This window comes from Aythya fuligula, chromosome 12, assembly GCF_009819795.1.
Source record: "Aythya fuligula isolate bAytFul2 chromosome 12, bAytFul2.pri, whole genome shotgun sequence".
Lineage (NCBI taxonomy): Eukaryota > Metazoa > Chordata > Aves > Anseriformes > Anatidae > Aythya > Aythya fuligula.
Genome location: NC_045570.1, coordinates 20,419,735 through 20,432,610, shown reverse-complemented (window position 1 = coordinate 20,432,610; position 12,876 = coordinate 20,419,735). Strand labels below are relative to the sequence as shown.

The window sequence follows — 12,876 nt, the reverse complement described above, 5'->3', positions numbered from 1 at the left end:
GCCATCTCTCCTCTCTGACAGCAGCAAGCTGCAAAGTAAAGCTCACAAGAAAGCTTTTTTTTTCCACCACGAAGTTTAGAACAGAATAGCTTCCAGGTTCTAACAACCAGCTACAGACTGGTCCCTGGCTTATGGGCTGCCCTGAGCGGCTGCATCCCCTACAAACCCTACAGCTCCCGACTCATTCATACTTTTTCTACCCAGAGCATTTATCAGCTGTTTCTATAATCAAACAGCGTACCAAAATATAGGCCTATCTTGTTTTAAACTGCTGCCGGGTCATTGCACTGGACGTCTTTTATCTCTGAAGCCATGAAAAATAACAAATAGGCACTGTCTGTCTGCGGTGTCCCGTCCGTGCCTTTCAGGCTCTTCTCCCACCCGCTCTGCTCAATTCTCCTTCAGTTCTGTACACACAGCACTGGGGACGCTCAGGCTTGACGTGGATGGAAGGCAAGGCACCATAACAGAGGGTAAGCCCGCTGAGGGTTAGAGGTCATGGAGATAATCAGCTAGCACGCTGATAATGATCCTATCCGGACCGATATAGCATCCCTGTCAAAAGCTGCTGGGGACTCCTCATGTCTCTTTCCCAGCACGCTTACAGTACGCTGCCACAGCCCTCAGAAAGCACAGCACACCGCGTTACACCTCACATCTCCCCCGATAGTTATGTGCCTCTCCCTCCTCAAATTCCACGAGGGGAACCTCGCTCTCAGAGCTTCTCCAACAGATAATTAGTAGCCCACTACACTAAGCGTCTGCTTCAAACTCCCAGTGCTTCAACTTGCTTTCATCCATGCCTGAAAGCTTAATTCCGTAAAAATAAAGCCCCACAGATTCCCTGGCTCAGGGGCAGAGAGGTAATCTTACCAAATGAATTCTTTTGCTGTTGTACTAATGTGCTGGCATACCTGCACGACGAGCAGTTCTTCATTTTACTCTGAACAATCTAATCCCTTCCCTGCTACCACACCTCTCAAAGCACTTTTTTTTTTTCCTCCTTAAGTGAGAGCACAGAACTTAAAGTACCGAAGCTTGAACTGAATCCTTTCAGGCCACAAAACAATAAATAAATAAATAAAAAGATCTCCCCACCCAATTAAAAAGCAATTCCACTCCAGGCAGGGCTCAAGTTTCAAGGAGCGGCAGGTGGCTCTGTCCGCAACTCAGATGCCCTAGAAGAAAAACAAAAGTTTGATACCCGGATGAAATCTGCACACCGGCAAAGGAAGGGCCCTGACCACGCTCACTCAAATATACTTACAGACCAGATCTATTGAGTTATTTTTAACCCCTGAGGCTGGTCAGACACTGCCACAGGTTGCCCAGAGCGGTGGCAGAGTCTCCACCCGCAGCGATGCTCAGACCCAAGTGGCTGCAGTCCCCAGCAAGCCTCGGCGGCAGCACAACACACACAGCTCCTCTCCTGCCCCTGCACAACCAGTACCCCCACTGCTGCCACAAGCCTAAATCCAGTTCCTGGGGTCTGCAACATTTACTTACGAGACAAAACCAGGGCAATTATCTGTCACTGTTTTAATTGGAATGCATGTTCTAAACCAAGACACTTTTTTCCCCTAAAAAACACCAAACTACTTAAAAATTAAAAAAAAAACGGGAGACCTCATTCCTAATATTAAACTGAGACGAATTTTAGCTGGAAACAGGCACAGAGAGGTCCTGATGCTGCTGCTGCACCCCAACCCAACTGCACACACAAAGGCAGGGGCTGCCCGGCGCAATCTCTGCCACTGCCACCAGCAGCACGCTGACGGGAGGGGAGCAGAACCTCAATGGGACGGGTTGGCACGCACAACTCACGTCTCCCTGCCCTGTTTTACAAAGCAGCCTGCACAGCCACCATCAGTTAACAGCCGTGCGAGTAGACGGTGTTCCCCCACGCGCAAGGGAACAAACAGCCAGCAGTTACTGCAGACCACTGCGCCCCAGCAGTTACTGCTCCCGGGCTTATTCTTTTCCCATCACTCCGGAGTGCTGCTATCAAAACTTACAGATTCTGCTGCTCAGCAAATCCGTACAAAGTCAGGCCTGCAAACCATGAGACTGAAGCAGCTGGCCTGGGGGTGTCCGTGTGCCTGAACTGGAGTGAAGCTCCCCCGCACAAAAACTTTTCATTCCTGTCTTTAAGCCTCTTTCTTCTCTGTAGGCTTCCCCTTGCTGGGCGTTAGCATCTTTGTTTGCTCACCAAACAGCCTGAACTTTACCACAACTCAAATCTGCTTTTAACAACAGAACTTTGTGTTACTTCGGCATTTTGCATTTGCTTTACAAGCTCTGTAAGATGATCTGAAATCCCTCCCAACTGTTTACAAAACAACCGTAAAGCCTTTCCAGCTGCTGCAGGGACAACAGATCGACAGGGCTGGGAGAGCGATTCTTCAGCGCGTTTCTGTAACCAGAGAAACCTCTCCTCCTCCCAGCTTCACCGTGATGCTCACCACCCAGCTCACCAAGAAGCACCCAAGCGAGCCCCGTAGCAGAAGGGACGTGAGGCACCTGCATTTCATACACTGCTAGAGCACCGCGCCTTCTGCAAAGAGCAGTCACTGCGGGATTTATGCACCCAGCACAACCCCGCTGCTAAACACAGCTCAGCTCGACCCAAGCTCTTGGCAGTCGGTGCCGAGACAATCGCTGCACTTCGTGATGGGAAAGCCCCAGCCGGGCTCAGTATTTTCAACCTCATCGGTTTACTCTTTACATAAACACAGGGGAGATAACACACGTGATAACCGCACAGAGATGAGCACATACCTTACTCCACCTGCACTTTGGCCACTCATCAATTTCTGCAAGGCTTACCGGCGTATCTGAACTGCAAAGCCAGGCCAGGCTGCTGTCTTCTTTGCAAAAGAAATCATTTCTATTCCCTCGTTTTCTCCAACTCCAAGTAATTTCCACCTAAATCTAACTAATCTGTGTATCAATGTGATCAATCAGATCAAGACTCCATATGACTATATGAAGTCTGGTAATTGTTTTTATTAATCAACAGACCCCAAGAGTCATCAAATATTCTGTTGAAAGCTTATAAATAAGCCAAGAAATATCAGGTGCCTTATAAAAATTGGATGGTCTTAACCTACGATCTGGGAAACAAAGGACAAAATAAAAGATTCTTGACTATGCTGAGGAGCAACAAGCTATAGATTCCCCTCATGAGCAGCTTTGATGGATTTCAAATACGCAGGTCCTGAACTGAACAGCCCAGAGCTGTTGGAGTAAGCCTGGAGAATGCAGACAGAACTTTCCAGAGCGAAACAAAGCACAAGGGATGCAGGGTGGCACATCGACGCACTGTGCGCAGCCCCCAGAGCCAGCAGCACCCACCGCAAGGAGCAGCTCAGGGGCAGGGGGAGGTGCTGTGCCGCGGAGAGCCCCACACGGCCCCTGGGCTGGCAGCCTTTGGGCAGCAGGAGGCACACCTCGAGGAGCATCCCCTCCTGCACAGAGCCGGTTTGGCAGTTCCACCTCATCTGCTACTTCCCCGGCCGCTAATCCCAGCCCTCGAGATGCCCGGTCTTGTCTCGACACCGCCGCTTGTGCAGCTGCACAGTAAATTAGAGCAGGGGGCAGAACGACGTCAGAAAACCCGATCAAAAGCACAACGCACTCGTTCTAGGTTGGTTTCCCAATCCCATTCAGCTCGCAGACACGAGAAAACAATCGAGCTGGCACAATTTGGAGAACAGCCCATGGGTGGGAACAGGCAGCGGCACGGGGCTGCTCACACAGCATCGTCCCCACACTCTTCGAGTTACGGCACGAGAGATGGGGACTCCATGTCCTCCCCGGCCCCAAATCCTGACGTGATCATCCTGCAGCAACACACTCCAGAGCTCAGATTTTAAAGCCAAGTAGCTAGAAAGCTTCAAAAGCGAAGCAGAGATCTGCAAGGCTGACAGAGCTTCAGGAACTCTGGCAGAATCCACGTCCAACTGCCTTACGCCCCAACCGCGTGCAGGCCATCCCCATCGGCACCACTCGGCACGGTTGGTCTGCCCTGGCACCTTCTGGGAGGTGCAAAAAGCAGCTAAAATCCACGTGTTATTTCTATCACCAAACTGCTGGAATTAGTTCTAAACTTCAAAACTAAAAGCAGAGCCTTAAGATTTGTGTAAAGCGTCTGTTCCACCTCCTGAGATAATTCACTCACTGTCTTGCCGGAGTTACCTCTCGGTTCTAGTAGAAAAAACATCGCCAAGCAGCACGTGTCCTGCATCGGCGGCTCGGCGAGCACAAGTAGGCTACAGTCACTGAAGCAGGGAAGGAAACGGAGTTGTGCCTGTGTGACGTTTCCAGGGCAAGGGAGCTATTTAGGACACTGCGAACATTTTTCGTGTTGCTTCCAGTTCCAGAAAGTCTCGCAGCTTCACAGTTGCTCAGATATGTGAAGCAAAAACAGAGGGGGGGAGTAGGGGGGCTACAAACTTCTGATCTTACTTGCTCCAGCGAAAAAAAACGCACCTTTCAGTACACACGTTACTTTTTAGTTGCTTACAATGAGCGCGTTAAAGCAGCACATTTCATCAGCTCACATTCAGTACCTGACGCTGGATGAACTGCTTTCATCACATTTTTTCCCTCTGCCCGTTCGTCATGAATAGCTAACTTTGTTAGGCTTGAATGCTGCGTGTGATGCTCGACCACAGCACAACTGGCCTCAAGGTTTTCGGTTTTACGCTCCAGTGATTTTTCTACTCCATTACTAATTTGTATGCACATTTTGGTTGTTTTATTTCAAGAAGGACAGCGCGTTACGTAAAGATGGGAAGGCTGCGATTTCTGGTCATCTCAGGCATCTCACCAGCAGCTCCCATCCTTCTGCAAGGGCTACCAACCATTCACGTTTTAGACATATCATCAGTATTTAGGAAGCTGGATTTCTAGTCCTCAGCACAAGCCAGTTCTTCAGATGCCGCGGGGATGAGCCCCAGCAGCAGGCCTGGGCACCAACGCTCCGCGTTTATTTTATTTTTAACAGCCGTAACCGGTCAGGTTGCAGAGGCCTGCAATTTGGGCTGTTTCACTATCATTTTCAGCCAACACAAGCTGGCACGGCCGCTGGAGGAGTGGTCCCACCCTTCCCCACAGCCAGTTCTCACATGTCCCGTCCTTGAGTCAGCCTAAGTCATTCATGAGGGCCCACAGCAAACACGGGCAGGAGACTCATCTGGGTCAAAGCACAGCTTCTCTTCCCCTTCTTTTCTGGGGGCGGGGGACGGTGAGAAGGAAGAAGGGCAGAGCAGAGTTAATTTTGATAGCATTGGTTCCCCAGCCCAGCTCACTGCACGGCTACAGAAACGTTGGCACAAGCAGAGCAGCGAGGGAAAAGGGGATGAGAGTGTTTTGAGCTCGGCAAGCGTGGATTCGTGCTGGCTGGAACGGCTCACGGAACTACGCAACAGCATAAACCGGGAGAGAAAGTACTTGGATACTCAGAGGAAAATATTCTCTTTCCCAAGGTAAATATAACAGGAAAAAAAATCAGATGAATAATCGGATCAAATTTTAAGTTACTGATGCTCGCTTTGTATCGCCGTTTCACCTCAGTCTATGTGTTTTCTGAAGTTTTGCTGAACATTTTGACAGGAAGATGAAAACAAAAATCTGATCTGAAAGGACCACACAAGCAAAAACATTAATGCGTAGCGACAGCGTGCCCTGATGACATAACTCGGCCCCTCCAGGGAACGGGCCAAACGATACCACAAAAATTGCGCTACCATGAGCCACATCTCGAGTCACTGCAGCTTCAAATCTAACTGCAGGTTTTCTCTTTTCTTAAAGAGCAGACAAGCACATTTCAACCCACACACTGATGTTCTTCTACCTGAGCTCCAACAAACTCAAGTACAAACACCAGAAAGCCTCGGGGCTGCCACAAAGACCCCAACCTCACAGCTTGGCCCACGTCCATGCCAGCGAGCAGCCCTGAGCCTGCCGGGCCAAGAGCATCACTCTGTCACCCCACTCACGCTGCCAGGCCCGCAGCTAGGGCCCAGCCGAGAAGTTACTGGCCCCAGTTCAGCTGCAGCCCTGGGAGCGCGCTGCCGAGGAGCTCCTCGCACGCCCTCATCACAGATGCATAGTTGTGGCTCCCTCGCGGCGTTCAGGCCTCTCCCTTATCTCATCAGGTGCACCTATGCTCTGATCCAAAGGATAAGTTGACGGGGTAAGTTTATCCAGAGTGTAAGTCCACAGGATAAGTTTATCTGTCTCTATCTATAAAACTAAATAAAAAAGCAACCGAGCGTGTTCTGATTAATCAGATAACCGCTAATACCTTTTCCTAAATCCCGCTAAAGTCATACAAACATACCTTGCAGCAAAGAGAACAGATTAATTATTGCTGTAAAAGCGTATTCATTCATTCTAAATTTCAATTTAAATTAAAATGCTTTTCAATTAACATCTCCTTGATCTCTTGTTATGACAAAACATAAAGAGCAATCCTTGCCTCGGCCTCTTTATGGCCACTCACTGCGCTGCACGCCCCTATCACGCGCCCTCTCGCTCGCACCAGGAGGCTCGTTACGGCCACTCGAAGCCTGAGACGTCCTTCTGCAGCCCCCTGCTAGCTCTGACCCCACATCAGCGCTGCCAGAGGGAAAATGTGCTCTTAATCAACCCTTCCGAGCAGCTCTTCCTACCTGACCCAGCCACTCAGCCATCCTGTTAACCAGAAACAAATTACGATTTTGGAGCATTCACAGTAGGAGCGGTGAGCTCACAAGTTCTGCTCAATTAAGCGTGAGTCCTCGAAGAAGTTCCGTGCCTTACACGGAAGGCTTTTATTTCAGACGCTTTCCTCCTTATTTAATAACTTACATTTTTTATTGATTGAATTGGGAATTTGGAAGACCCATTTGATGGCTTTTTAACAGCTGTATTTTTGGTTTATTTTACTAGATCCGCCCTGGCTCAAAACGCTTCTCCCTTCCATTGTCCTCACCAGAACCGAAGCCAACTGGAGCACATCAGACAGCAGGAGGCCGCAGCCCCCGGCAGCCCCATGCCCCCGGTTACCCCAGGAGCCCCCTGCAGCCCCAGGCCCCCAGTGACCCCCAGAACCCCCCCCACCCCCTGACAGCTGCAGGCCCCGCAGCGAGGCGCTGGCCGCGGGCAGCCCGCGAGCTCCGGACTTGCACTTTCATTCGTGGCCGCGCTTTTCTTTCTTTCAGCTTTGGCACTAATGACACATGACTCACGGTTAATAAGCGCCTTGCGAGCAGCTTCATAAAAAAAAAAAAAAAAAAAATGTATAAAAAAAAAAAAAAACTTTAATCTTTGCTCCGGTGTTACCCACGGCCCCCTCCCCCCCCCCCCCCCCCCGCCCTGCACCCTCCGGGCGCTGCCCCCCAGCCCCGGGGACCCCGCAGGGCCCCGCCAGGCCGAGCCCCGAGGCTGGGGGGGGGCGCCGGGCCGCGGCCTCCCGGGGTGAACGGGGCCGCATCCGCGTTCCCGGCCGCGGCCCGGTCGGGAGGCGGCAGCCGCGAGCCCCCCGCCGCCGCCGGAACCCGTCGGGACACATTCCTGCGGGAAACGGCCTGGAATGCGCCCGGGGGAGCCCGGCCCGAGCCCGGGGGGGTGGGGGGGGGGGTAAATTGTGAGGGGAGGGGATTGAGGGGGGGGGGGGGGTCGGCCCCGCGGCCCGGTCCCGGGGCCCCGCTCACCCTTGGAGTACAGCGACTTGGGGGACTCGAGGTCGAGGTCGGCGCTGAGCAGAGAGATGAAGTCCGAGGGCATCGCAGCTCCGCGGCCCGGCGGGGCGAGGGGCGGCGGCAGCGGGGCCGGGCCGGGCCTGAAGGGTTGGGGGGGGGGGGGGGGGGGGGGAAGCGGCGGGCGGGGGGGCGGCGGCGGCGGCGGTGGGACGGGGCCGGGGCCGGGGCCGCGCGTCAGGCCGGGTCGGGTCGGGTGCGCTCGGGTCGGGTCCGCTCGGGTGGGCTGGGGCCGGGCCGGGCCGGGGGCTCCGCTCGCCGTGGGGACCGGGCGCCGCCACCCGCCGCTGACAGGAGCCGGCCGCTGCCAACGGAACGCGCCCGCCCGCCCCCTCCGCTGCCGCTCTGCGCCTGCGCGGCCCGCGGGGAGGGGGCGCGCGCCAGGAACCCCGGCGCCGCCGGCCCGCGCATGCGCACCGGGAGGGGCGGGGGGAGGAACGGCCCCCCCCTCCCGGCCGGGCCCCGCGCGCATGCGCCGAGCGGTTCGCGGCGCTGTCCTCGCTCTCCGGCTGGCGGCGGCGGAGTCGCAGCGCGCGTGCGCGGGGCCGTGTGGGGAGGGGCGGGGCGAGGCGGGAGAGAGAGGAGGGAGGGGGGGGGCCGCGCGCGGGCGGGGGGCGAGGAAACGTCTAGAACGGGGGGGGGGGGGGGGGAGTGAGGGGCCCCGCGCGGGGCCGTGAGGGGAGAGGAGGGGAGGCGGCGGCGGGGTCACGGCTGCCTCGTCCCGAGAAACGTCGGCATCGTCCTCAGAAATCGTGCGCCTTGTCACCAAAAACGTCTACGGTGTCCACAAAAAAATCTGTATTGTCCCCCAAACAGTCTGCATTGTTCCCAAAAAATGTCTGCCTTGTCCCTAAAAATAGTCTGCTTTGTCCCCCAAAAATGTCCATCTTGTCCCCAAAACACTTTCATGTTGTCCCCCAAAAATATCTACATTGTCCCCAAAAAATCTGCGTTGTCCCCAAAAAAGTCCACCTTGTCCCCCAAAAACATCCATCTTGTCCCCAAAAAACATCTGCATTGTCCCCAAAACTGTGTTGTCCCCAAAGAAGTCTGCCTTGTCCTCAAAAATAGTCTGCCTTGTCCCCAAAAAACATCCATCTCGTCCTCAATAAATGTCTACATTGTCCCCCAAAAAACCTGCATTGTCCTCAAAAAATGTCCACCTTGTCTCTAAAAATAGTCCACTTTGTCCCCCAAAGCATGCATCTTGTCCCCAAAAACGTCTGCCTCATCACCAAAAAATGATAAAAAATCAGATACAAAGGGGCCGTGGGCCCAGCTGTGGCGCTCGGTGCTGGGCCGGGCACACGGTGAGGGTCCCACAGGGGTTGTGGTGGGAGCAGCCCCCCAGACCCCGGCCCAGCCGCCCCAGGCCTCGGCCCCAGAAGCCGCCAGGAGCGGGGGGACGGGGCTGGACACGCACAGGGCCGCGCAAATTTGTGGCTGTGGATTAACAGGGATTAGCTGATGAATTTACCGAGCGCCTGGCGATTCCTTTTACCATGGGAGGTTTAAAGGGAGGGAGAAAAGCTGTGGAGTGGTCGTGTTTGGGAGAGGAGAAGGGAGAGGCTGAGATCGTCCCCGCTCGGGCCTGGGGTGGCACGAACGCGGCTGCCAGCGAGGGGCAAGAGAGCTGCCCTCGGGATGGCACTGAGACATGAAAACCAAATGAAGCATCCCAGGAAAAATGCCAGGCTGCCATCTAATCGCCTCCTGCGGAGGCAGGGAGGGGAAGGGAAGGTTTTCTGAGGAGGTGCTGCTGGGAGGTGGTCGCAGGTCCTGCTGCTGGAGGGTGAAGCAGCGAAGGACGGAGCAATGAAGGGCAGCAGAGCAAGACAGACCAACAGGGCATGGGGAGGCACAGCAAGAGGCTTCCTGGTCGCTGCTGCCAACCACAAGCGGAGCCGGGACCTTTGCCCCCAGCCTCCAGCCGTGCCCAAGACCTGGCTGAGCTTTAAGCACGAGGGCAGCTGCAGCGCGTAACCAAATCTTCCTGCTGCCTGTTCCACCAGCCTGGGCTGCGCTGCTGGGCTGTGTGGGCAGCCAGTGAAACCCAGCGCGTGTTCCTGCCCAGAAAATTTGGGGATGGCGCAGGAGGAATTCAGACCAGTTACTCGTGAGGGCTGGAGGTCACCAGAGACCTTCTTGTACATTTTCCTGTGCTTTTATTATTTTTGAATACTTTGTGCCTTTGGCTGTGGTTGAACATCCAGCCTCAGGTTCGCTATGGGTGCCTGGTGCTTCGTGGGACCTTCCCAAAGTCGGCTTGGCTGATGGACAAAGATCTTTCACGTCCCAAAAGGGCGAGCTGCAAATGGTGACTGTAGTGGAAACTGTGAGCAGGGTCATAACTGTGCAAACTACACAAACAAGGGAAGTTCAAACAACAAGGGAAAGGAAACCTGGCCCTGTTTGGGGCCGGAGGGCCCACAGCTGGGAGAACACGCTGATCCATTTTTTCCCAGTCAGTGCAGCAGAGATTGACAGAAGGATGGGCTCGGTTTGGGGATGCTGCCCTCAGCACGTGGAGATGCTCAGCCCTGTCCTTCCCTGATCCACACCCGCTCGGAGCGAGCCCTGCCAGCAGCCCGTGGCACCAGGACGGGCAGCTCCATCCTAGTGCCAGCACCGCAGCCATGCCCGTGAGCAGCACGCGGTGCTGCCCGCTCCTCCTGCGCCCTGGTTCTCACCATTAGTGTATGGAATCAACATAGCTGGAACACACAAAAACCCCGGCCAACTAACTCCAGGCACTGAAGTGGGAGACTTCCCATGAAAAGTTACGTGCTCTGGGGAATTAAAGTATTTTCTCATTTTGTGACTGAGCCCTTCCCCTTGATGCGAGGTCAGATATTGGCAGGTGGGAGCGGGAGGCAGGCTGAGCCACACGCGTGTGCACACTACAGGTGTGTGCGGTGCTGCTGGCCCCGCTGCAAGCCCTGAAGCCACGTAGGTGTTGTATTTTCTAGCTGCGCTAGAAGGCTGTCAGAAAATAATTAGGCTCTGTCAACAGCTCCCCTATTCCCAGATTACTGCTTCCTGACTCATTAGCGCTGCTGAGCTTGGCAGGAAACTTGTTTTATAGTAATTTCTGCTAGCAGCGTCCCTGGAGATGGGGCAGCGCTGCGCCTGTGACACCGGTGTCCACTTCAGCCTCGTGATGGAGGCGCGGGGCTGCGGGAGGCTGTCAGGATGCCCGGCCTCTCGTTGTGCCATGAGTGCTGCTGCTACCCTGAGCAGCGGTTTGCAGCTTCCCACCCCAGTGCTGGCCGTGGCTCCTGGGCTGCTGGCTGGGCACTAGCCTGGTGAGCACGATTCACCGATTTCCTGACCAATTGGTGTACATTTAGGGTTAGTACGCACCAGTGGCGCTTTGGCCATTAGAAGAGTGCTCAGGTATATCGGGCTTTTTCCCCACGCTTAGTGCAGTATTTCCCAAGGGAAATATTCTTCTCAGAGGCCGTGGTCAGTCATTTCATGTCCTGCACCACTCACAGCAGGGAATGCCGGCACCCCGGGGCCCTGAGTGCTGCAGGAGGATACAACGGGAAGGGCAGCGCTCGTGAGCAGAAGCAGCCCAGCACAGCGGCTGTGCAGGGCAGGCAGGGCAGCATTCAAAAATAATGTTATGATCCCAAAGAGCGGGGTAGTGGAAGTGACGTGCAGCTGAACAGCAAAAGGTCACAAAGCGAAGAACCGGAGAGGTTTCTGCTATAAATTATTGCCCTGGTAGCTGGGAGCAGCGACAGAGGACACAACTGCTCCAGGCAGTCACGAGGAGGCTTGGCCGGTGGTGCAGCATCTTTGTTAAAGGCCTGTGCGGGATGCGACAGGCAACATAACTCATGTGGCTGGAGAAATTGGTACTTTGGGGTAGGAGGCTGGGGGACAGCTTTGTCAGGAGCGTTTTATACATTGTCATGGCCATGCAGGATTAATTCCTTCAGTGCTTGTTGTGTCACTTGAGCTGTCTCAGCAAAACAAGCTCATTTTGTTGCAGTAAAGAGCTTTAATAATTGACTCTGGCTATTAGGGACGCTTCTCAATTTTCAGCAGCTCCTGGCTCTGGGAGCACGCGGTGCAGGACGGCAGCACTGGGGCCAACACAGCCCCCAGGATGGCTCAGCTGCTGCTGAGGACTCATCTCTGCACAGGATGCCCCATGGATTCCCCCAGTGCCCGGTGCTGTTAACCCTGCACACTTGGCAGCAGGTCTAAGCGTCGTTCAAAACCTCTGTATTTCTGTGGATTTTGGATCCAATTCCTCTCGATCAAAGATGAAGTTTACAGTGAAGGAGCGCTTGCCAAGAAAATAATTCACAACTTTCCTCTGTGTTGTGAATCCATTTTTCCTTTACCAAGCGTGCTCTGAGGATGTCCTGTCCTGTGACCAGGCTCTGCTTCCTGGACCGCTGAATGTTTTAGTACCAGGACCTCACGAGGGATGCGCAGTTGGCTTCATAAATTATCCAGTGCTGGTTACAAAGTGCCCCCTGCTTCCCCCAGCTACGACCCCCCACTTCCAGCCCAATTAATGTCTTTTTTTTCCCCAGGCATTTCATCCACACCCACGTTTTGATGCCTTGCTTTGCCCACATGCTGTCCACAAAGAGTTTCAGAGCCACACGGCAGCTTCACCTCGCAGCTGACTGGTGCTACCACTTCCACGGGTCCCTGATTTAAGTCAGCTAAATCCCAGGACCCAAGCAGGCATTTCCCCCTGGCTTTCCCACCCAGTTACCCCATCAGCAGCTGCTGGTTCGTGCCCCTGCAGAAGTTCTCCTTGCTCCTGGGATGCCCCAGCCGGCTGCTGCCTCCTTGAAGCTGCTGCAGCTCCCGTGAAAGCTACAATTAGGCAAATTTGTTAGAGCTCGATTCTGCTGACAGCTGTGGGAGGGGAAGGTATACTCCTCCAGAAGGATGCGTGTTGATGAAAGCTGCATTTCACAGCCGCTGTTTCATTTTTCCACTGAAAACCACCCTCCCATGCAGGTGGTGACGATGGTCTGGGCTGCCAGAGCCAAGGCACCGGTGGCACCGGGAGGCTTCTGCTGCCCAGGCCGTGGCCCAGAGCACGGGAGGCTGCTCCCCTGCACAGGAACAGACTTCAGGTTCTTATCTGGCAGAATTT

General features: G+C 54.5%; 1 protein-coding gene across 2 annotated transcripts in view; it reads right to left on the bottom strand.

The window, feature by feature from the left end:
• The window catches only part of NFAT5 (nuclear factor of activated T cells 5), a 52,613-nt gene extending 44,809 nt beyond the window's left edge, over positions 1-7,804 (bottom strand). For both annotated transcript variants that reach the window (XM_032195541.1, XM_032195542.1), the window contains exon 1: positions 7,701-7,804. In XM_032195541.1, the coding sequence (XP_032051432.1) occupies positions 7,701-7,773 (73 nt within the window). In that variant the 5' untranslated portion in view covers positions 7,774-7,804. The remainder of the gene's footprint in view (positions 1-7,700) is intronic.
• Between the last annotated feature and the right edge of the window lie 5,072 nt (positions 7,805-12,876).